The following is a 25,885-nucleotide window of genomic DNA, read 5'->3' on the forward strand; positions in this document are numbered from 1 at the left end:
TCATGGCTGATCAATAACCTTATACCTTATTTTTATGAGTGCTATAACATGCTGACACATCGAAATATAGAAATTAATTTTACGCTAAGCAGTTGGGTGTCCTAAAATTAAATATTTATTCAGAATCTTTAAAAATACTAGGAAAAAAGTAGCTTGCATTTATTAGTATTTGTTATGTGCCAGGCATTGTCCCAAGCACTTTTCAGTACTATGTGTTGTTTAATCCTCACAACAATCCTATGAAGTAGGTGTTTTTAGTATCCATTTTGTAGAGGAGTTAACTGAAAAAGCAGAAAGGTTAAGTAACTTGCCCACTGCTTATAGGGTTTTTGTTTGCTTCTCTGCTTATTTTAATTTGGGAATTCCATAAATAACTTTTAGAAGTTATTTTCATGTTTTGACTTAATGATACTTCTTTGAATGGTTCTTTATCTTGAAACTTGATTTCTTCTACTGCCTTGTTCTCTTAAAAGACAAAACCTCTTTCATGTATTTTAACAATGAATGAAAAGTGGCATAAAGATATCACTTTGGACTACTGAAATAATGAAAGAACATGACAATTTAATAAAAGCAAAATGTTAATTGCCACTTTGAATATGTAGTCTAATGATTAAGTAAAATTTGTAAATATATATGGTTTTATCCTGAAGCTTCGCTTTATAACTAAGTTTTTCATGTCTGAGGGATTTTTTGAGCACAGAAAAAATTTTGACAGTTGTTTGTGTTTTAAGTAATGTGCATTCTATTCCAGTTTTTAGCATTGCCAATGTCAGTATCTAGTTTTTTCTTAAGGCCTTAAGTTCAATTTATGCATTAAAAAATAAATCTATCTATACCTTCACTAAGGTCTTCAGTTAATCTTTTTAAATTATCAAATTCCATGAAACATTTTTAAAAACACCTAACAAAGTACATAATGAATCTAAGAAGCATAATCAAATGATTAAATCATGTAAATCTAAGTAAACCAAGTTATCTTAACATTGTTTACAAACTTATGTTATATAACTCATATTTTAATCACCAGTCTATAAAACATTTCAAATATCTTTTGTAACCCCCACAAATGCATAGACAAATGATCAGTTAATGCCCAACTTATCAATAGTATCTTTATCTTAAATCTAATGCAAAGTCTTCATATTATAGGCTAGATTCATTCCTTCAGCCTTCCATTTCTCATCTCAAGACTATAAATCTACTTATACAACAATGTGGAATGGAATTTCCATCTTCCAACCTCTGCTACATCTTAAGATTCTACATCTGGGATCAGGGACAAGGACCTGTACCTGCCTGCCAGCCAGAGTCTGCACTGGACAGGGACCTCTTTATTCCCTTCTTATTGTCAGGCCTGCCATTGTTAATAGAAACTTAATGAGCCCTCACATAACTGAACATACATGTTTTATATTTTTGCAACCCGGTTCTTTTCCTAGGAATGATGCATCCCTTATGTTTTTTCCTTAGGTTACACTTTATCCCTGATATAATGGGATTTTCTAAGTCCAATTATGTACAAACTGTGTAACCTTCGGCAGTAAAGCCTGTTTGTGTACTAATGGGGTTTTGACACCCTAATTAGGTTACTAGAGCAACCCTTTCTCTTTCATAGTTTTAACAGCTGCCTCATTGACCATCAGTCATTTTATTGACAATGATGATCAAGTTTAGTTTTAACCCCTTTAAATTCACAAAGCCAAAATGATTTTTCTCTCCTAGGAATGCCAGAATCACCTCCGCAGATATGGAAATGTGAATCTGGAACTGGTGACTCGAATCATTAGAGATGGTGGCCCATGGGAAGATCCTGTGTTGCAAGCTGTTCTAAAAGCCCAGCCAGCATCTCAGGAGATAGGTACTGCAGGAGACTCAAAGCTAAGCCTACATTTGTGAGAAGCAGACACAGTTCATTTTCTAGCTAGAGCAGTATTAGTGTTTTTTATTTCACAATACTGAATCAGAGTAATGTATTTTCACATGAAGTGTGTTTAATTTGCTATATTAACCCAACCCAAGAGTGATTTGACACAAGATTTAGGTAAAACTATCTCTAGTAATTTCCTATTAAAATGGGAATTCAGACTGTTAACATATTTAGTATCCAGATGCTACTTGTTTACAAAGAGTTTGTATTTGTCACTTCAGTTATGTTTTTAAAATCTATTTAAGTAGGAACACCCTTAAAAAAAACACCACCACCACCCTGCTTAAGCACATGGAATCTCCCTTATACAGGAAACTCTGTGAAGGATGGAACTCCTTTAGCTTTTGTTTTGATAAACACTAACATATCCTACACCTAGCCCAGTGCCTGGTACAGAGTAGTAGGTGTTCAGTATCAGTACTTGTTTATTGAATGAATGACCACATGAATGCATAAGTGAATGTATGACTAATTAAATGAGTAAGTAAATTTCAGTTCCAAGTACTCTAGAGCAGTATTTCCCAAGCTTCCTTCATCAGGAGGAGTTTTGCCTCATCCCCTTACCACCTGCATACCTTTTTGACATCACTTTCTCTTTAATCTAGATTCCTATGAGCCAAAATCTCCTTTTGAAGGCAGGAAGCTCTGTCAACTATTTCTAAGTAATTCTTCAAAATATATATATATATACTTGCCATATTATTTCTGAGCCCCAGAACATTTGGATTACCAAAACTTAGAATAAGCACAAAGGTCTGGATACTGGAGAACATGGAGAACGTGTGGAGTGCAGTTATAACATGGCCAAAGGTTGAAAAGACAGACCTCTCAGCTGGAACCATCCAGACATTGGTCTGGTGAGAAAACGTTGCACACCACCAATTGCCTGAGTGTGTTAGGATCTTTCTGTTTGTCTCAGGCAAAGGGGTGGGAGTGGGTTGTGAGAAGAACTGAGTGGGGAAGGAGCTGTGATTCTGAGCAAACTGACCCCCAGATACAAGTGCAGGGGACAAGAAGAGATGTGAGAGAAGATGAAAAAAGAGATAAGAGCAGGAGAGATAATGCAGAGTGGTGGAATGAGATGGGAAACAGGAGAAGACTAGAAGGAAAGAGCTAAGGTACATGTGGCAGTGGTATCGTTGTATAAATATAAAGGACAGAAAGGAGAATTAACACTTGATGTGAAGTTCTCAGAAAGGAACTGAAAACAAACAAACAAACTGAAGACAGAGGCAGTAGTTACATCGGAGGAGGAAGAGTTGGATTATTGAGGGAACTATGAACCATCACATATAGGGAAGGCAGGGGTAACAGCCTTGAATGAATCTGAGGAAGCTGGGGAATGTGGCCAGAGGGGACAGGAGCTAGGCAAAGACAGATTCATTCGGAGTGAGAGCAGGAGAGGAGTTTGGGTTTTTCGGATAACTTTTAGGTTTCTCTGACTAGGAGCTGGAACAAACCAGTTGTTGGCCGGTGTGAGGCTGACAGCCTCTGTATACACAGTTCACAGGCTTGCCTGGTGACTCAGATGGTAAAGAATCTGCCTGCAACGGTTCAGTCCCTGGGTCGGGAAGATCCCCTGGAGGAGGGCATGGCAGCCCACTCCAGTGTTCTTGCCTGGAGAATCCCATGGACAGAGGAGCCTGGGGGGCTATAATCCATGCGGTTGCAAAGAGTCGGACATGACTGAGCGACTAAGCACAGCACAGCACAGCACATACCATGTATGGTCCTTCATACACACCTCTTATACTTACCCTAGCACACCTCATTTTGGGAAAAGCTGCTCTAGAAGCTCATTAACGTGGATGACTCAGCTCTTGTGATCATTAGGGTAAAGATCAGTCTGAAGTTTATTTTTGCATTAACTATACAAATGAGTATCTGCTGCTCATATATTATAAACAGAGTTGCAAGGCAAATGCTGAAGCCCAAATAAAACATCATTCATAGGCATTTCAGAAGCTATTGATTAAATATATATAATTAACTAAAACATTTTTAGATTTGAAATCATGAAATATGGGTTCCATTTCCTGCTCTGCCACTTATTTAATTAATTCTTTGTCCTTGGGCAAGTCATTTGACCTCTCTGAGACTCAGTTTTGTGATCTGTAAAACAAGTATATCTGTCATGACGTTGTTGTTAGGTCTGAATAAACTTATGTAGGTAAAGGTGTTTATATATTTTAAAATTGTTTGAAAACAAGTATTAAGTTTAGTAATTATCCTTGGGCATATATTAATGGACATATATTAATAAGCAGTCCTATCTGACATTACATTTAGATTACTTTTTTGTTAGAAAGTAATAAAATGTATTTTATGACCGAACTTTTCATTAATTCAGATTATATTTCTCTATAATTAATCTGAAGTAATGTGGTTTTAATGACAGATTAAGATTTAACCTTCTAATCTTACAGTAATGAAAATATGGTAAGAAGACAAAGTACATAATCTTAGACTAGAAAGAAATGCCAGATCCTGTGTCATTTGAAACATATTTTAACATTAGAGAACAAAAAAAAAAGAGTATTTCATGGTGTTTTTTTTTTTTTTTTTTAATTTTGCTTCTTTCTTTAGATTGAGAAAGAATCAGCAAATATTTCTTGGGCACAGTTTTGTTGTCTTTTTTATTGCCATTTTTCCAATCATTTAACTGATATTTTCTTTTCACAAACTCCTAATAAGGAAAATGCTATTTAATTAAATAGTTGATTTAATTAGATACTACGTGTTAGTGCTGAAGTGTCAAAGAAAAATGTTTGAGACAGTCTTTTCTTGAGAGTAATAAGAGTCTGTTTTCTTTTTAATATAGTGAACAAATATTTAAGTTCTGAAAATCCACTATTCTTTGAACTACGTGCCAGATACCTAATTGCTTGTGAACGCATACCTGAAGCAATGGCTCTTATTAAATGTTGTATAAATCACCCAGAAATCAGTAAAGACTTGTACTTCCATCAAGCACTCTTCACCTGTCTGTTTATGTCACCTGTAGAAGATCACCTATTCCAGGAGGTATTATTTGAGATTATGTTTGCCTATTAAACTTACCAAAAAATATGTAGCCCATTTTTGGTAAATTCCTTTTACAGTACTATCAAAGGCCATAAGATTAGATTATCTAGATGTATTCCCTTTGACACCATTCTTTAAGCTCATATTGAATTAGCTCATATTAACAAATGGTGAAATTAAAATTTTTCTTGATAAGCATTATTCATGTTGAGCGAGTTTCTGGTGTGACAGGTTAAATAAAAACTGAGAAGCATCAGGATTTTGCATCTTAATTAAAATACTAAGAAATTAAATTCCAATGTTTGTTACTTTGGTCTTTTTTTAAGATGAAAGAATTAATCTTTTCCTAATATGGACCCTACATACCTACAAGCTATGGACATTGAGGTTAAAAGTAGTCATTATAAACTGTAGGTGCTATATAGTGAAACTATGGAAAAACATAAATATAGTTCTGTATAATTCATTGTCTTTGTAGAAGAAAATTAGAAATCTAAATTCTTCTGAATGCTTAAACATTTATTACAGCTATCTTTCTAGATATTTTTAATGATATGAACTGAGTTTTCTTTTCATCTTATAGCATTTACTGAAAACTGATTGTAAGAGTGGAATTGATATCATCTGTAACACTGAAAAAGAAGGCAAGACTATGTTAGCCTTGCAACTCTGTGAATCCTTTCTTATTTCACAGCTCCAGAATGGGGATATGTACTGTATCTGGTAAGTGTTCATAATGCAGACAAAGAAATGGTGAGATGGGATGCAGAAGGAGAATTCGTCAGCAGAATTTATACCTTATTTTTTTTAAAGTTATGTGAAAATGTTAAGCCACTTACCCCCCACCATACACATTTATTGTGCAAGAAACAATGGGTTTTAAGACCTAAGGGTTAAAAAAGAAAATGATCATGTGCCAGTAATAAACAGTGTTAATATTTAAGAAATGTGTTATAATGAAATAATTATGTTTTACACTACATTTAGAGTGTTATTTGTAAATATTTTAAGAGATTATTTTTCAGAGAAGTTTTAGGTTTACAACAAAATCGAGAGGGAAGTACAGACATTTTCCACATACTCCTTGTCTCCACAAATGCATATCCTTCCCAATTATCAAGACACTCACCACAATGGTACATTTTTTTTTTTTAAACCAAAGATGAACTTACATTGACATATATTAATCACCCAAAGTCCAGTTTATGTTTAGGGTTCACTCTTGCTGTTAATTATTTTATGGATTTGGACAAACATAATGATATATATCATTATGATATCACACAGAGTATTTTTGCTGCCCTAAAAATCCTCTTTGCTCGACCTATTCATCTCTTCCCTCCCACCCCTGCCCCTTATCTTCATGGTTTTGCCTTTTTCAGAGTATCATATAGTTGGAATCATACAATATACAGCATTTTCAGATTGGCTTCTTTCAGTTAGTAATAGGCATTTTAGTTTCCTCCATGTCTTTCCATAGTTTGATAGCTCATTTCTTTTTAGTGCTGAATAATATTCCATTGTCTGGATGTACAACAGTTTATTTATCTGTTATCTACTAAAGAACATCTTGGTTGCCTCCAAGATTTGGCAATCATGAATAAGCTGCTATAAACTTCTGTGTGCAGGTTTTTGTGTGGACATTAGTTTTCAATTCCTTTAGGTAAATACCAGGGAGCATGATTACTGGAACTTATGGTAAGAGTATATTTAGTTTTGTAAGGAACTGCCCAACTGACTTCCAAAGTGTCTGTACTGTTTTTCATTTCCACCAATAATGGATGAGAGTTCCTGTTGTTCTACATCCTCACCAGCATTTGTTATTTTCAGTGTCCCAGATTTTAGCCATTATAATAGGTGTGTAGTGGTATCTCATTGCTGTTTTAATTTAGTTGTAGTTTGCATTTCCCTGATGACATATGATGTGGAGCATGCTTTCACATGTTTATTTGCCATCTGTATACCTTCTTTGGTGAGGTATCTGTTAAGGTCTGTAGTTTGTTTTTTAATTGGGTTATTTGATTTCTTATTGTCCAGTTTTAAGAGTTCTTTGTGTATTGTTGATAACAGTCATCCATTGGATGAGTCTTTTACAGATATTTTCTTCCAGTCTGTGACTCGATACTGTCTTTCACAGAGAAGTTTTCAATCTTAATGAAGTCCAGCGTGTCAGTTATTTCTTTCATGGATCATGTCTTTGGTGTTATATCTAAAAAGGCATCACCATACACAAGGTCTTCTGTGTTTTCTGTTTAGACCATGATCCAGTTTTAGTTAATTTTTGTGAAGGGTGTTAAGGTCTGTGCCTGGAGAATCCCATGGACAGAGGAGCTTAGCAGGCTACAAGTCCATAGGGTTGCATAGTGTCAGATATGACTGAAGCCACTTAACACACAAGATCTGTTAGATTCATCTTTTTTTAAATGTGACTGTCTAGTTGTTTGAGCACCATTTCTTGAAAAGATATTTGCTCCATTGCATTGCCTTTGCTCCTTTGTCAAAGAACAATTGACTGTATTTATGTACATCTATTTCTAGGCTCTCTGTTCTCTCCCATTGATCTATATGTCTATTCTTAAACCAGTACAACACTGTCTTCATTATGTTAGTTTATATTAAGTCCTGAAGTTAGGTAGTAGCAGTCCTTCAACTTTGTTCTTTTTCAGTATTGTATTCGCTATTCTGGGTCTCTTGTTTGTCCATAACAACTTTAGAATCTGTTTGTCCATATCCATAAAATAACTTGCCAGGATTTAGATTGGGGTTGAATCTGTAGATTAAGCTGAGAAGAACTAATAACTTGATAATATTGAGTCTTCTTGTCCATGAACATGGACTATCTCTTCATTTATTTACTCCTTTGATTTCACTCATCAGAGTTTTGTAGTTTTCCTTATGTAGATCTCATACATATTGTGCTAGATTTATAGCTAAGTAGTTCATTTAGGAGGTGGGGGGGTGCTAATATAAATGGTATTATGTGACTGTTAGTTTTTCTGAGCATTTAAAAAACCATTAAAAAGTTGTTAGAACATATGAAGCATCCAATTACATGACCCAAGTAATCATGTAATTGAGAATGTGGTTTGAGAGTATTTTAATTTAAGAGTATTTAATTTAATTTGAGAGTATTTTACTATTAGATAAAATCAAGAATAATTAGAAAGAAATCCTAATAACTTTTGCCTCCCCTACCTCAGTACACACAGACACAATACTACCACTTTGACATGTCACCAATTCTCGAGAGAAAACTAGGTCTTATTTAAGTTCTTAGATACTTAAAACAATAGTTTGAAGGAGGTGTAAAGATAAACTTATTTAATATAGATGTTATAGATTAAAATATTTAGATTCAGAGATGAGTCAAAAGCTAATTAATAGAGTTAGGTCTAGAAACTAGTGGACTTATCTTCTGTGGGACTATACTCTAAGTTAGATTATACAAATTTTTATTCAAAAGTGTACTATGTAAATTGGAGTTGCAAATAGAGAAGAGGATCAGGAGACAGTGGTTAAGACATACACTTCTAAGTAGTTTTCAAAGTATTATCATTTCTGATAGATAATTATTTTGAAACAATGTATAATCATTACTGTTTAATTTATCTTTTCTATGGTGATAGGAATGTTCTCTACCCTTGGCTTTATTAAACTATTTAAGACTATCTTTAGTCTTTCATTTTGACATACTTAGAAGTAAACTGGAATCACCTATAAACAAACCAAAAAATGACCAGGAAAACATTTTATTTTCTTCTTCTCTTGGCTAACTGATTTCTACTCTTTAGAGAGGAACTTTAAAAATAGAACAGAGCCTGTCTTTCCTGCTCCTGGCCACAGTCACCTTCTAAAAATAGAAGGTGGGTGTGTGCCTCTCAGCTGCCTAACAAAAAAGGACTCCTTAGCCTGCTTCTCTGTCCTTCCTTCTGAGTAGGCTGAGTTCTGATTGCCTGAGCTCTTATTTGTTTTACCTCTATCCTTTATATTTCTGAGTGCTAGGGTCTTCTTTCTTCTAAAAGTTGGTTTTCATGGGATTCTTCTAGCTTACAAGGTCTGTGTTGTCTCTTTCATCTTGGTCTTCAGCTTGTTCTTCATCTCCCCTTTCTGAGGATGAAACTTGATGTACAGTCCAGTTTTACTCTGTCTCAAGCCAATGAAACAAGCTACTAATCTAGTTCTCTCACCATCAATAATAATATAATAATAACAGCTGCTTATATTGGCTGAGTGCTTTCATTAGTCTGTGCTTTATGTATTTATTATCTCATTTACTCCAGCAATCTCATGGGGAGATTGCTAAATGAAGCCAAGATTCAAACCTAAGCAGCCTCTGCTATTAAATATTACTTACTATAAAATGGGTATAGTATGAAAAAAATCTATGTGGTAAGGGTGGCTATAAATCATTTTATAGTCTCTCTGCAATTAGATAACTTGATGGTTATATTAGCAGTAAGCTACCTGGGAGATGTGTTTGTACACCAAGTCAGTGCTGTGAGGCTTTTTGTTTGTTTTTTATTTGTTGCACTTGGGTCTTCATTGAGGTATGCGGGACTCTTCATTGTGGCATGCAGGCTTTTCTACCTGTGGTGTGCGGGCTCTTAAGGGTGTGGGCTCTCTAGCCTGCAGCATGCAGGTTCTCTTGTTGCGGTGAGTGGGTTTAGTTGCCCTGAGGCATGTGGGATCTTAGTTCCCAACCAGGGATCAAACCTGCATCTCCTGCATTGGAAGGCAGATTGTTACACCACTGGACTATCAGGGAAGTCCCAGTGCTATGTTTTTTGTAAGGACCCTTTTTGGGAAAAGAAAACAGAAGCTTCATTAAACTTTCCCTCTGGTCTTCACAAAGAAGACTATCAGCAAGCGATTTATTAAAAATCAGTATATACTAGACATTTTACCTAGGTGTTTTCACTTATCTGTCTTAATGCTTTTTATGTGTAAGAAAATTCTGGATAAAAGAGGTAAAAGCCACACAGCTATTAATAATAACAAAATGGAGTTGGAATCTATTCTAGTCAGTTTGCAAGTGATGTCATTCTATGTCTAACTGGTTTAGGAAAAAGGTAGCACTTATTGAATGGATCCTGGGATATTACACAAGCCACATAAAGGGCAAAGATATGGGTGGTCCTCAAAAATAACTGCTAACAAGAATGTTGAGATTGCTGGGGTTTTTTAAAAGTATCTCTGATCTGCCAGTTGGCTTCAGTCTTTCTTTTTGTAGACCAGAAGAATGCCAACACTCCCCAGGCTTCATAGTTTAGAGTTGAGACCATTCCAGGGGTTCTAACTGAACTGAGGTCAGTTTCCCATCCTTAGATTAGTATTTTAGGGACAGTGACAAGGGTCATATAGAAGGCATGGCCACTGAGGTTCCTGCCGTGTGTATTAGGGCTATTCTTAGAGAATGCTGGTTCACTGTGAACTGGGTAGCACCATCCCAGTTGGTATACAATGCCTGATTGAGACGTGGGCCTCCTGAGTAGGTTGCATTTATTCTCAATCCCTGTTCTTGTCCATTAGCTCCACTAGACGGTGTGTCATTGAAAAGATTTACAGTGTATTAATCCGTGAGGAAACAGGCCTTATAAAACAAACAAGTTTATGAAAGGCATGAAATCAATAAGAGATAAGATCTGTTCTGATGTAATTATCACTTTAGTTTGGGGTATTCATGAAAGTTTTCATGAAGAAGGTACTTGATAGGGACTTTGGCAGATAAGCTCATCTTAGAAATAATTATTTTCAAAGTAGAGCAATCAACAGGCAAAAAAAGAGAATAAATAAAGCACATTAACTGACACTGAGGAAACCAACCTAGAAGAATGCCCAGGATTCAGATCCTGATGCTTCTGACTCCAAAACCCATGTTTCTGTTGCTTTTAACACCATAAAGCATACTGAACAAGTACTAAATGAAATAATCTAGGAGACTGGTAGCAGATTAGTTTAGCAACCCCTACAGAAGTACATGGAAAATTAAAGGGTCTAAGGTGGTAACATTGAGAATGATAACATTGTGGGCAAAAGTATAATAAAGATACAGAGACTATGAAAAACAAACAGGTTAGAACCAAACAGATGAGAGGAATATTTAGTGTCTTTGGGCAACAGAGGATGAGATGGTTAGTGGCATCACTGATTCAGTGGAGATGAACTTGGGCAAATTCCGGGAGATGGTGAGGGACAGGGAGGCCTGGAGTGCTGCAGTCCACGGGGTTGCAGAGAGTCAGACACGACTGAGCGACTGGACTGAACTGAACTGAAATGGATTAAAGTGATAGAAACCAATCTAAATTGAAATAACCAGTTATGCAAACTGGAGAATAAGTCAGAGCTAGAGATTTGGGAGCATGGTATGAAACCTCATGAGCTTCCCAAAGGAATTCTGTGTGCAAACAAAAGTGAGCGGTGGACTGAAATAGGAACACCTCCCCAGCTAGCGTGAGATGGAGGGAAACTGGTTTCCCTCTCTGTGTTGCTTGCCCTCGTTCTTTGTTTTGTGTTTTCTGGGTTGTCTCTCTAAATAGAGTATGTGCACCTTCATGATAGTAGTCAAACTGTCCTTAGATGTAATAGCTTTATGTGCTTCGCTCAAAGTACATAATCAGTATATCACTTTTTAAAAATATATATTTTCATCAATTATTTTAATACTTTTTAGACTATGATGCTTTATGTAACTTTTATGACACTTTTCAAGGAATTCTAATTTGCTGAAATGTAATGTCCAAACATTACAATGATACCTTACAGTTTCCTTTGCCTCAAAACCCATTGCTCGCTTCCGTTGTTGTTGTCCAGTCACTTAGTCATGTACAATTCTTTGTGACCCCATGGACTGCAGCACACCAGATTCCTCTGCCCTCCATATTTTAGAAAAGAATCTACCTGTGAAATATTTTAAATGGTCCATAGCTTGTTCCTTTAAAAGTACTACACTGTAATGGAAGAGTAGATGGTGTAAAACATAAAATTTCAGAGTCAGTGCTATAATGTACCTAACACTTTTCATGTGTAGTACTTTTGGTATCTTCATAGATTTAAGAGTATGAACCATTTCTTCTTTGCAGAAAGTACAACACTGATTTCTAAATTTACAGGTGGATATTAATTTAAAGGTCAAAGTTATTTTTTAAAGTAATCTCATTAATATTGGTACATTGAAATTAGAATGTGTTTTGATCAAGTACTAGAGATGCCTTAGGTTTGTTGGCATATGATTGGGATACATTCTGTACCATTGCAAGTCATAATTTCTGATCTCTCCTTTTCCCCCAGCTTCTGTTACTTCCAAACAGGTAGCTTCGGAAGTAGCTTGGAGTTAACTTAATATCCACTTACACCCACTTTGTATACATCCCAGCCAGGGCACTATAGAATCAAGGAAAGACAGCTAATATCTGTATTTGAATAAACTGTATTTTTTATATTTCTCTTTTTTCTCATTTACAGGGAGTTGATTTTCATATGGAGTAAACTTCAGCTAAAGTCTAATCCTTCAAAACAAGTTTTTGTAGATCAGTGCTACCAGCTCTTAAGAACAGCAACTAATGTGAGAGTCATATTTCCTTTCATGAAAATCATTAAAGATGAGGTAAATCATATATATTTATCCCTTCATTTTAAGTTAAATTTAAATGACAATTCACTGAAACTTGCATCTCTTATACAATTTATTTGATCATGTAATTGAAGTAAAGAAAGATTTTAAGGCCACTTTCTCCATATATTATATACTCCCCTCCCCCTAACCTTAAACTCCCAAGACGCAAAGCTTATACATAAATTAAAATAAGTGAAAAAAAAAAGAGATTAAAAAGCCAATTTAGTGTTACATAAAGTTTAATGTGAGAACAACTTGCTTCTGTAAGAAACTGTTATCTCTTTTCTTAAAATAAGCCTGTCACTTTTAACATTATTCTAAATCCTGTTTATATAATCTTAACTAATTTGCAAATGATCTTTGTGTAACTATAGGTAGTACCTAATTCATTGTCATAGAGAAATACAGTTGATAGTTTTAAGTTTGATGTTTAGATGAAAAGGAACAATGAATTCTGAGGCATTTTTGAAACCTAAGGACAAATTTTTAAAGTGTTTATTTAAAATAAGAGTAAAAACCCATTACCTGTTTTTAAAAATAGTTCTGAAGCAAGTTTTTCATGGGCTACTGGCAAGTGTGTACAATTCTACATAAGATTCTTATATAGACATGAAAGTAGATCCTACAGATCTTTTTACTTTTTCTCCTCAAATATTAACAGAACTTTGAATACAAAGATAGGAAAGATAAAGCTACCTTACATTTTAGATAGCTCCATTTAACTAAATCTTTATGTGGGTTATTTTTAAATACATAAGGAGGCATCCATTAAATAGTATATTTTAATTTTTTATACATTTATGCATTTGTCATATTTATTATTGCATCACTCATTAGATGTATGACCATGTAGTGATCATATTCCCCTGATAGAAAGTTTGGTATATTCCCATGATATAAAGCATTGTATCAAGAGGACTTTTTTAGGTTCTTTTTAGCTAACTACATTAATAGCTTCATTATTAAATAGTGAAACTTCATTTAAATGCATCATCAAAGTTAACCTCTCGTGCCACCAAAAAATGGGGGAAAAAAATCTATGCTGTAGAGTACAAATTTTGCACTTAATATTTGAAGTGTATCAGAATCACCTGTAAAACTTTTCTAAAAATAAACATTTCTCTCTATATGTTTTAAACAAATGATTCTCATCTCAGATGGTAAAGAATCTGCCTGCAGTGCAAAAGACCTGGGTTCAATCCCTGGATCAGGAAGTTCCCTGGAGAAGGGAATGGCAACCCACTCCAGTATTCTTGCCTAGAAAATCCAATGGACAAAGGAGCCTGGAGGGCTACAGTCCATGGGGTTGCAAAGAATAGGACATGAATGAGTGACTGACACTTTGACTTTTCACCAAAAATTGAGAGACTTTTACAGAAAGTTTAAAATATAGGTGAAGTTCAGCCAGTTATCTTAGAACTTTCTCAATTTCACATGCATGGTCAACCTAAGAATACATGATAAGAAAAATTCAAAGATGAAATAAGTATTTTAAATGTGCTTAGTTTCTTATACACTCTACTAAACCCATTTCATCTGATGGAGTAGATCATTCATACGCCTCAGTGCTGTGACAGGAGGCACAGGTAACGCTGAGTTCAGAAGGAGACATTACAGATAGCGCATCTGAAAAGGCTTCACAGAGGAGGGTGCTTTCAGCCGGGTGTTAAAGGATAGAATAGGGTAATACTGATATTTGTAGAGGACTTCTTCATTTTATTATTTGGTTCTCATAACTGTCCAGTGGCATTAACATGAGAGTGTGGATCGGGAAACTAATCAAAGAGTTTAGTTGCTGTGGGGTTCGGGTTGCTACAGATACAAAAGGGACTGCATATTACACTAAAAGCTGAAACAATTCCTAAATGTAGTGGAATGGTTAAGGGCTTTCAGGTTAGAAAGTAGCCTTAGCCTGTTCCCTTTTCTGATGATCCTGAAATTTTTTTAAACCTCAGCAACTAAATACATTATAATTCGTGAAGAAAGGTAGAGGATGTAGATAGAACTTTGGAGAAAGAGAATGAATTGTCTTGAAGCAGTGGATTTGAATTTGCTGTATCGGAAAATTTATGCAGATTTTGTAACTGACCATTAGAAATTATAAGTAACAATAAGAAATAAGAAATTCAAATTCAGAGAAGGATTCCAAGTTGTAAATGGTAGATTTACAGAAGACTAAAATTGGTATACTATATCTGATCTCATTCATTCTGCAAACACTTATTCAAAGGTCTTTATAATATGCCAAGTCCTATAATAACCACAGAAGATGCTAACCACATGAGATACTGTCCCTGTGATTTAGGATTCTCAAAGAATGAGTAGGAGATAGGAATTTACCAGCTAGGTAAAGTGATATGCAAAGTTAAGGTCTGCTTGTAGAACTGTAAGGATTACATAGCACCTAAGGAACTCAGAGGACATAAGGCTGGCAAAGTAGTGTTCCTCCCTGTCATCCGTAATTTACCATATGCAGGCAATATGATACACACACATAGCTGTTAAAAACATTTTATCTCTTTCTCTTCAAACGAGCAGATCATTCCAAATCACTAGAGGCATTATTTACAACTTGAATTCAGGTGGATAGTCAACAAATTCCCAACTAAAAGCTTGATGCAGTTATATTTGAGTCATCAGTAAAAGTTTCAAAGCTTGAATACTTTTCAGATAACTTTCAGTACGTTCATTATTCTGATACCTTACTGATTTGGAAAGTTTGTAATTGCCTTCTTCATATGGGTTACATTTCTCTGCTTATTTTGATAAATAATATTACTTAATAAGTAAAATAAGTAATACTATTTAGTGCAGCTTTATGAAAGAGTTTCCATAAGCCATGCTTTTTTAAAAAAAAATCTAGATTTGTAGTAAACTTTAATCACCATAAGTTTATGAAGCATTTATATTTTAATCACCATAAGGTTATAACATTTTCTATTATGGTTAGTAAGGCTTGTAAACTTGAAAATTAAATAAATTGAAGCTAAAATGCAATCTTTTCCAGATTATTCTCAAGTAAAAAAAAGAAATTTATTTACATATTAAAAAAGAGTAAACAAGGCTACCCATTGAAGAAAACTGCATGTTTAGAATACTATGTTTGTTTATTCAGCTTTCACTTCAGAGTTGTATTTGAAAAAGATAAACTAGTAAGTGTTAATGATTTTTTAGAAGGTATTCAGTGGTAATATTTTTCTTTTACAGGTTGAAGAAGAAGGCTTACAAATTTGTGTTGAAATATGTGGTTGTGCTCTACAACTAGATCTTCATGATGATCCCAAAACTAAATGTCTAATTTATAAAACAATTGCACATTTTCTACCAAATGATTTGGAGATTCTCAGGATTTGCGCACTCTCGATATTCTTTCTTGAGCGCTCCTTGGAAGCTTATCGTACTGTCGAAGAGCTTTACAAACGCCCAGACGAGGAATACAATGAAGGCTCAAGCAGTGTTCAGAATCGCGTTCGTTTTGAATTACTTCCAATTTTGAAAAAGGGATTGTTTTTTGATCCTGAATTCTGGAACTTCATAATGATTAAGAAAAACTGTGTAGCATTACTGAGTGATAAATCAGCAGTTAGATTTCTAAATGAAAGTGCACTGGAAAATTCTACAGGTAATGTAAAAAAGGCATTGGATCAGCACGGTTTAGAGGAAGGGCTTGACTCTCTTACAGATCAAAGCACTGGAGAGCTTGATCCTGATGATATATCTGGAGTGCAACCAAAAGGCCCTATTAATGCAAAGAAAAACCTTACAGCTCTTAATGCTTCCAGAGTAGATCACAATGTCCCAAGGCATCGGTGTATGTTATGTAACAAGGAATTTTTAGGTGGTCACATTGTAAGGCATGCCCAGGCTCATCAGAAAAAGGGCAGTTTTTCATGTGTGATATGTGGCAGGAAATTTAGAAACAAAGGACTTATGCAGAAGCATTTAAAGAATCACGTTAAGAAAATACAGAGACAGCAAATTGCTGCAGCTCAGCAAGAGGATCAAGAAAGTCCTGCTTTGGAAGAAATGAATTGTTCTGATACTTTCATTTCATTTGAAAATGGGAATTCTGATAATAAGGATTTGGAAGTAGAGACTATTACTGGTTCCAGTGACGGAAAAAAAGACGTCATCCCTGCACATGTGGGTGAATTCACTGAAATTCCTGTCAATGTATCAGAAGATGTTATTGAAAACATTACTGAAAATGGCAGCCCTGATACTTCTTTAAATAATGTCTCAGAGCCATTACCTATCTGTGTGGATGACTATGAGGAGGAAGAAGATGAGGAAGGTGATTATGAAGAAGATGACTATGACCTGAATCAAGAAAGTTCAGTACTTCATAAAATCAATGGAGCTGTGTGCCATCCAAAAGACATATATGCAACAGATCAAGAAGGAAATTTTAAGTGCCCTGCTCTTGGCTGTGTCAGGATTTTTAAACGAATTGGATTTCTGAATAAGCACGCAAGGACTGTACATCCAACTGATTTAAATGTGCGGCAAACAGTAATGAAGTGGAGCAAAGGAAAATGCAAATTTTGTCAAAGGCAATTTGAAGATTCTCAACATTTTATAGATCACCTTAATAGACACAGCTATCCAAATGTGTATTTTTGTTTGCATTTTAATTGCAATGAATCATTTAAGCTGCCATTCCAACTTGCTCAGCACACAAAAAGTCACAGGATATTTCAAGCTCAGTGTAGTTTTCCAGAATGCCATGAGCTTTTTGAAGATCTTCCTCTGCTATATGAACATGAAGCTCAGCACTATTTAAGTAAAACACCAGAATCATCTGCACAACCAAGTGAAACAATTCTTTGGGATGTTCTTACAGACGCAAAATCTAATCATCAGGAAAAAGACTCATCTGGTAATGAGAGACAGACTATTAGTCTGCCAGTTTCTACTAGCAAATCAAGGAAAGATGTTACAGAACCAAAGACGTGCATAGAAAGTGTGGAGAAGAAAACAGACCGTGTAATTCAGAATGGAAATGAACATTCTGATGACACTGTTTCTGATACAAGCTTGACAGACCAAAAGATGACTGACATAGAGCCAAATTCTGAAAATAATTGTAGTATTAATGATTTAGTCAATGGACACAGTGGAATAGAGCAAACACCTTTAGTTTCATCAGATCCTGCTTTCAAAATTGATACAAATAGAATCAGGACAGAAAACGGTTCCATTTTACCCAGTGTTGTACCACAAGAACACAGTACCCTGCCAGTATCTCAGGCACCTTCCAAACCAAATCCGACGAGCGAACATACTTCATATGGCTTAATTTTAACAAAGCCATATGTCAGACCATTGCCTCCCAGTTACCTTGATGAACGGTACCTTAGTATGCCAAAACGCAGAAAATTTCTGACTGATAGGGTAGATGCCTGTTCTGATCAAGATAACGTTTGTAAAAAATCAGTGAAAAGATTAAGATGTGGCAAATGCCTGACCACCTACTGTAATGCAGAAGCACTTGAGGCTCACCTTGCACAAAAGAAATGTCAGACCCTCTTTGGATTTGATTCAGATGATGAAAGTAAGTCTGCTGTCTTCTCAGTAGGTATATCTGTAGAAGTAGAAAATGCCATAAATCGTCATACGGTTAAAAAAATTGACATTTGTATAACACAGATAATAAAGCACTACTCCGTACATTATTTCCTGTAATCCATACAACCACCATAAGGTTCTGTTCCTGTTTTATAGATCAAGCAACTGACATTCACAAGTAATTTGCATAGGCATAGGCCTATGAACTTGTGGAAGCCAGAACTTAAACACAATTTTTTCATACTTTTGGATCATACATTTTAACTACCTGAGGCTTTTCTTCATCCCATGTTTTTATGTAATAAGAAATCTGAAGACAAACTAATTATGATGAAAGTGTTTTTTATCTGCATGCCAGAATATAAACCAAGTGAAGCTGAGCCTCTATTACAAAAACAAAAATTAAGAAAAATAATAAAAACAAAATAATTGAAAAACAAACTGAGCTAAAGAAGAACATGCTTTTCTACTAGTATTAATATTCTTTGAATGAGTAAGGATATAAATAAACAGGAAATCTAACTTTAGAATACTAGATGAACATCTATAAAATATGAATTAACAGACGTGTTCTGTTTTACAGGTGCCTGATAAAAATGTTTCAGAAAGATCTGTCGATCAAGCAGTAGTGTGCAAAAAGCACTACAAGAAAATGCATCATCAGTTTGCTATTTCCCTGATGGCCTTAATTTTAGAGCGATCTTGGATTACTAAAGATAAAGACAAAGCACATTTTCTAGAATGAACCCACAGAGGAGATGTGCTGGTTTAGACTCCAAAAGGGTTATTACAAAACTCCCAAAGTACCAGTTATCCAGAAAAACCACATTTTTTTTTTTTTTTTTTTAAAGAAGTTGATGATGATCAATAGCAGCATGTTCAGTTTCGCTTATATGAGAAACATGTTCAGGCAACTAGTCAAAAAGGATAACCAGCTATGGCCTTACAGAAAGGGAAAGACTAACCCATTATATATATATATGGACATATATATATATAAAAGAAGGAATGGTTTACAATAAACAATTTACAGTATTCTACAAATAGGATTCTTGTCATGCATAATCAGATTTTGTCCTTCTTTTGGGTCAAACATGCTTCAAGGAACCATTTCTATTTGGTTTATTATTATTTAGAAACTGATAGAATAAAACTTGACTTATCACCATCCTAGCCATAAAAGATTATAACTTGTTTCCAGAGGATTGATTAGGTCAGAGTTCAGTGAATGGCATGCCAGCATTGAAAATTAACAGGAGACAAAACAATAGTGCTTTGCTAATGAGCTCTTGACAGAACCTCCCACTTTCCATTTTTATAATACCAACGAGCTGTAAAGCAGCAGCCTCAATAGAAAACATATTATCAGTAACTCTGGGGAGAGATGGGAGGAATGTAAGACCATTAAAGGCTGTCTTAGATGTCTTAGTTGAAAGAAAACACTGAATTGCAAATTTTTCAATGTGAATAATGGTATAAGCACACTGGGATATTTCTATTTGTATATAGAGTAGTGTTAGGACATTGCCTGATGATTCATAGTAAGGTCCTTTAGACATTAATGTGAATTATCTAAGTACAGTCCTATGAAAATAACTGGCTGTAAAAAAAAAAACCATGCAGCCAAGAATCAGGTCAAGAATTCATTGGTTTTATTCCATTAGGAGAGTTTATTCTAAAATAAGCCATATTACTCATGCTTTCTTATTTATTTCTGATAAATTTGGCCTGAATAGTAATTTTTATATATAAAAGGAAATATTTACACAAAAACTTGCACAGCAAGAACACAGTAAGATATATTGATGCATTTATTTTCTTTGATGACCAGTAATTTTCCTAAGGAAGATTTTAACTTAATAGCCAATAAATTGTTTAAAAAGTTTTTAAAAATACCCTCTCAGATGTGTTCCACTTGTATAGTCTTTAAAAGAAGAAGCTTAAAGACTTCCTTTTACCTAATAGGGTATTAATCTATAGCAGGGGTAAAATGAACAAAAGCTGCAAAGGTAGATTCTTTAAAAACAGAGCTATTAACATACAAATATGTCAACCAAATATTCCAGTTATTCCAACTGGTCTATTCTTGTTCAAAGTATATAATCTCATCAGACCCTACATTATAAATTTTGGGATATTAAAGCTTATTGAATGAAGCTACTAAGGAAGTGAGACTTTTCTTCATGGACAGGATCCAGACTTTATTAAATTAGGATTTCCAGGTCATGATAAATCAGACATTTAAAATAATGTCCCAATTTTATTAGTTTATTTATCACAGGCATTTACTACTATGCAATTGATAGTCGGCAGTCCATTTCAGTCAAGTCAGGTTTTTGTTTTGTTATGTAGCCTATATTAGGCTATGGATTTTACATTTAAATAACATAAGATAAACAACTTGATCAGATGTTTATGTCTTTTAAGGATATAAAGAAAAAAACATTTTCCATGCTTCCTGATACTAAAATATAATACTTGAGTTCTATTTCAGTTCAGTCATGTATTAAAAAAGCCTGTTTGGAAACTAGTTCATATGGGCAGTGAAGTTATTTTGAAATATTTCTGCTTTGTATGTTTTCCAGAAGTTTTAAACCACAGCTTAACATTTTATCACATTTTTAACTTTTTATTTTTTTATAAGTTGTAACTATTGACATAAATTCATGTCTGCAAATTGTTTTCATTCATTCTGTAGTTCATACCAAAATGTTTTAAACATATTCCACGTTATTTTTTTGTCTTTAATTTGAGGTTTTATTTCTACTTTTGTTTTGCTAAGGGAAAACTTTCTGAAAGACTGAGCTCAAATTGTTTATACATCAAGGGATTGTTACATAAAATTCTGTTGGACCACATTGTTCTAATTCTAACCTCTTTACTTATCAAATGATTGCTATTGAAAGAATATGTGCATTTTCTTATGTATGCCTTATAAAACTTACATCATTTTGCTTTTACGAGGTGCGTAAACTTCCAACAGTTCTAGTGTGAGATTCAGAAGACAAGGAAGCTTTCTTCTTATTCCTCAAAATCTTCTTTTTCTTCTCTACTCCTTCTATTTTAAGGATGTGTTTATCTTACATGGACCAGATTTCAATCCTTCATTGTCAAATAAAAATTTCCATTTAAATATTAAATACTAGCTTTCTGCTATGTTTCAGTAAGGTCAAAAGAATAGCAAATCTGAAACTTTGCTGCTCAGATATTATGGAGAAGATAGAAAAGGAGACCCTTTGTGGACAAGGACACTGGTACTTTGGGCTTTAGCCATATTTTTTATTTTCTTTTAAACCACCAATTATATAATGAAAAGATAACTTATAACATCAAACTTGTGATTCTTTTCAAATCACACTTGAAAGTACAGCCGTACTCCTTTCATATTTGGTTCAAACTGTAGTATGGGTGAAAAACCTAAAAAGAATGGTAGTGTTTATTTTTTAATTTATTTGGTACTGTAAAACACCTTTTCAGAATGACTAAATGCTGCATATGCATTTTGGAATTGTTAATATGTGAAAGGTATTACAGATTCAGCAAGAAAGGAAATTTGTGCTTCCTTGTTGAACATTAAATTATTTTACTTTGCATTTTATAAGAGTACAAATTAAAACTGAGCCATTGAACTGCAATAAATCAACAATAGTGTCTCATTTCAAGAAATTTTTTGTATTGTACATAGATTTGTTCAATAAAACATTGTCCTTGTTGGTAATGAAGTGTTCAGTTTTATGTAGCACATTACTTCAAAAGGAATTAGGCTTAAGGTAAATGTTAAATAAGAAATTTATATTATGTTTCATAAGAGAATGAGGTATTTCAGTTAATATTACTATATTCAGATTATTGAGTGATTTTAAAATACATGGAAAACAGAAAACTCTAAAAGTTTATATAAAATAGATATTTTTAGACATTGTTTAAACTAATTCCATATGCAGGAATTACAAGTTGATAGAACACTGTTTACTAAAGTTATTTCAGGTAAGTAGTTTCAGTATGAAATAGTAGCCTCTGCAAACTTAGTACATGGAAGACAAATGTCAGAACTCTCCAGGACAGTGGATGGACTGATCTACATTGGTACTTCTTCAGAGATGAAGAACCTCTGGTGGAACTTAAAGACTGTGAAGTCATTTTGAAATAAGATGCACATTATGATAACTGCTTCCTACAGAAGCACCTCAAATGGGAACATGTTTAAGCCAGTTAGTAATCTGTACCTAAAAGTGAGGTCCTTGGTCATGAGGGCTCCTACTCTTTGGGCTCACCAACAAAGGTAGACCTCCTATACTTTTTGCTATAATTTGCAACTTGGAAAAGTGAGGGCTGAAGTAGAAAGAGAAGCTCTTTGATGTGATGATAGCACTGCAAATGAAAGAATAGATATTCTGTTAATTACAGTGATTTGCAAATATTACAAATGTTATGCTTTGAAAAACCCTATGAGAAAGTTATTAAAGCATTCCAGAGCTGAGATCTAGGATTCACCATCTATGATTTGTGGTCATATGATCTTAGATGATTAAATAAATGCATTGAGGTATTTAGATATAAAGTTACTGGGGTTATCTCGACTTTCTATTTTTTCTTTTCTGAAATTTGAGGAATGCTGGGAAGCAATTGAATATTAAATACATTTCCAAGACAAATGAATTAGATTGCTTTCATAGCCTAAAATTCATACTGATTTCAAGAGTCAGCCGATAATGAGGCCAGAAATTTGGGCTGTATAGCCATCGATACCTGAAATGGAGGCAATCCAGTATTACTTGGAATAAATACTAAAAATGGGAGAGAGATTCATGCCTTATTTTTGGATACTGCAAATGGAGAAAAAATTATTGTGTACCAGCTTACTTTATGTATGTTACCTCTAATTGTTGAAACAACCCAAAGATGGTTAGCACCAGTGCTTTTTAGACACGAAGGCTCAGGAAGGTTAAATAACCTGACTAGTCACATAGCTAATAAATGCAGAGGTGGGACTGAAAAATCTGCTGTTTCCTCCTAAAATCATGTCATGTAGTTTCCATTCTGGCATGCAGTTTTCCCTACAAATGTGGGGCACGAGCGGATCTGATAATACCCAAGTGGAAAGGGTTAGACTTGCTGAGGATCAGTGATTTCAGAGACAAAGGATGAAGTCTGGTACAGACAGGGCTGGTTGATGTTTCATTCTCTTCTACTAGCAGTGATTCTTAAAAGTGTGGTCCCCAGAACAGCAGCATTATCACCTGAGAACTTACTGGAAATGCTAAATTTGGGGGACTGCTCTGGCAGTGCAGTGGTTAGGACTTGGCACTTTCACAGGATTCCGTAAGTCACAAGGATGTGGTTGTGCCCCTGCCCCCAAGAAAACAGAAATGCTACATTTTTGATCAACTGAGGGACCAATCTGTCTAAGTCGTCTAGGTGGTTTTGATCCACACTGTTTGAAAACCACAGATCTAAATCAACAAGGTTCTTTATATTTCCCTAGCAGTTAAACTATTAAATGTATAGAGCCTTCTTAGAAATCCAATTTCCAGGGCATTTAAGGAAGTCACCTTTAATAGGTTTTAAACAACTACTGTTGAATGAATGAATATTTTTACCAGCTCTTATACCCCAAATCTGCTAATCTAGGAAAAAAATTTTCCCCATGAAGTATTCAGTGAAACTACCAGAATGTAGTTTAATGAAAAGAGCTCAAAGATGTGTGATCAAATATATTTAAATTCTAGCATAATAGCTTTAAGGCAACTAAGCCCATCCCACAGAATTCAGACTCCCTTGTCTGTTAAAAGGGGAGAGCCAATCTTGAAAGTTTAAGAATTAAGTGCCTGAAGGGCCTAGTGCTGAGCCCTTCCTGTTAATATTTTATTGACTTGACTTTCTTTTCATGTTATGGCTCCTGTACTGTCCTTGTTCTAGCCAAAAACAGCCATGCTGTTCCATGCATTTTTCACTGCGGCTCCCTCTACCTGTACTTCTTTTTCTGCTTCACTCATTCTTTGCTTAATCTTCTTGAGCATCATTACACTCTCCAGAAAGCAGATGTCTCTTGATAATTCTGGATTTCTCTATTGAAACCTCTCTCTCCCAGTCTTCCTCTTCAGTAAATAGCAACTCCAGTTGCCCAAACCAAAACTTGCCACTCATCCCTGACTTGTTATCATGTTTTCCGCTCTCACCTGGACTATTTATTGTATTAATCTTCTAGTTGAGTTCCCTGCCTTTATCCTTGCCTTTCTGGCAGTCTGTTCTAGACAACAGCAGCCAAAATGATCCAGTTTGAAACAAGTCAGATCATACCATTCCTTGGTTTAAAATCCTCCAATGGCTTTACAGTTCATTCATTTATTCAACAAATATTTATTGCATACTATGTGCCAGCCTCTGTTAATAGACAATGAAAAAGAAAAAAAAAAAAATATAAAAATCCCTGAATCTCAGAACTCACATTCTACTGGGGGGGAGGTACAAAAGTACAATATAAATGGTATAGAGAAAAGTAGGTAGAGACGTATAAGTAAGCATGGCATTGTAGGTGGTGATTTTAAACAGGATGATAAGAGATGATGATAGCACTTCTGATAACTGTTGGGCAGGGGAAATAATGAAGTAAGGGAAAGAAAGCCACTCAGACCTCTGAAGGAAGGAAGAATGTGCCAGGTAAGAGCAAGGGCTCTAAGGCAAGTACCTGCATGGTAAGTTTAAGACACAAAAAGCAAGAAAACCACTGTGACTAGTCTGGAGAGACTGAGAATAGGAAATGCAGACTGAGGTAAAAGATAAAAGCCAAAGTCTTTACAATGGGCTGTAAGACTCTAGACTGCACTATTTGATACAGTAGCCACTAGCTACAAGTTACTGTTAAAATTCAAGTAAAATTTAAAATTCACGGATTCAATTACACTAGCTGTCTTACAAGAGCTCAATGGCTATGTGTGGCCGGCTGACAGTTACTATATTAGCACAGATGCAAAACAGTTTCATCTTAGAAAGCACCTTTGGACAGGTGGTTCTGTATCAGTGGTTCTCAACTGAGGGAATTTTGCACCCCACCCCCAAAGAAATATTTAAGGAGATATTTTGGCAGCCCAACTAGGGAAGAAGGCTAGCATCCATTGGGTAGAGGTCAGGGTTGCAGCTGGGCATCCTATAATGCACAGGGCAGACCCACAAAAAAGATTTATCCTGGCCAAAATGTTGATAATGCCTCTGATGAGAAACCCTGCTCTAGATCAATCTTGACTACAGCTCTAACCTCACTTCTTACTGCCGCCTCTTTGCACAAGCTGCTCCAGCCTCCTGGCCTGCTTTCCTATATGCCAAGCATTCTGTTCTTTCCTCAGAACCTCTATTGCTGCTTTTTCCTAGAACACCCTTCTGTGGTTCAGTCTCTTACTTTTTTCAGATCTTCCCTCAGTGTCATTTAGAGAAACCTTTCTTCACAGCCTGTATAAAATAGCAACATCCTCTCCTCCATCCCTCTGACTTCTCGCCATAGAATTTCCTGGCATTATTACATTTCTGTCTCCTTCTACTAAAATGCAAGCTCCAAAAGACCTGTAATTGCTCCCAGCATAAAAAACAGTGCCTGGCAAGTGAAAGTGAGAAAGTAGTGCTCAGTAAATATGTTACACACACACACACACACACACACACACACACAGTTTGAGCATGTCTTTCATGCGTGAAAGTGAGAAAGTAGTGCTCAGTAAATACGTTACACACACACACACACACACACAGTTTGAGCA

The 25,885-nt window shown here is 35.1% G+C and overlaps 1 protein-coding gene and 1 long non-coding RNA gene across 4 annotated transcripts in view; one reads left to right on the top strand and one right to left on the bottom strand.

Moving 5' to 3' along the window:
- The window catches only part of ZNF654 (zinc finger protein 654), an 88,787-nt gene extending 66,935 nt beyond the window's left edge, over positions 1 to 21,852 (top strand). Inside the window, exons 4-9 of one of the 3 annotated variants that reach the window (XM_061134374.1) lie at positions 1,726 to 1,861; positions 4,752 to 4,954; positions 5,538 to 5,677; positions 12,416 to 12,557; positions 15,774 to 18,120; positions 18,718 to 21,852. In XM_061134374.1, coding sequence (XP_060990357.1) covers positions 1,726 to 1,861; positions 4,752 to 4,954; positions 5,538 to 5,677; positions 12,416 to 12,557; positions 15,774 to 18,120; positions 18,718 to 18,725 — 2,976 coding nt within the window. In that variant the 3' untranslated portion in view covers positions 18,726 to 21,852. The other 2 variants (XM_061134373.1, XM_061134375.1) reach the window with 2 other exon arrangements.
- LOC133050194 (uncharacterized) overlaps positions 1 to 25,885 on the bottom strand; it is an 88,723-nt gene that overhangs the window by 61,689 nt on the left and 1,149 nt on the right. The window contains exon 2 of the long non-coding RNA XR_009691547.1: positions 18,069 to 18,150. This is a non-coding gene — a long non-coding RNA (uncharacterized LOC133050194). The remainder of the gene's footprint in view (positions 1 to 18,068; positions 18,151 to 25,885) is intronic.

The sequence above is a fragment of the Dama dama genome, chromosome 31 (assembly GCF_033118175.1).
Source record: "Dama dama isolate Ldn47 chromosome 31, ASM3311817v1, whole genome shotgun sequence".
NCBI lineage: Eukaryota > Metazoa > Chordata > Mammalia > Artiodactyla > Cervidae > Dama > Dama dama.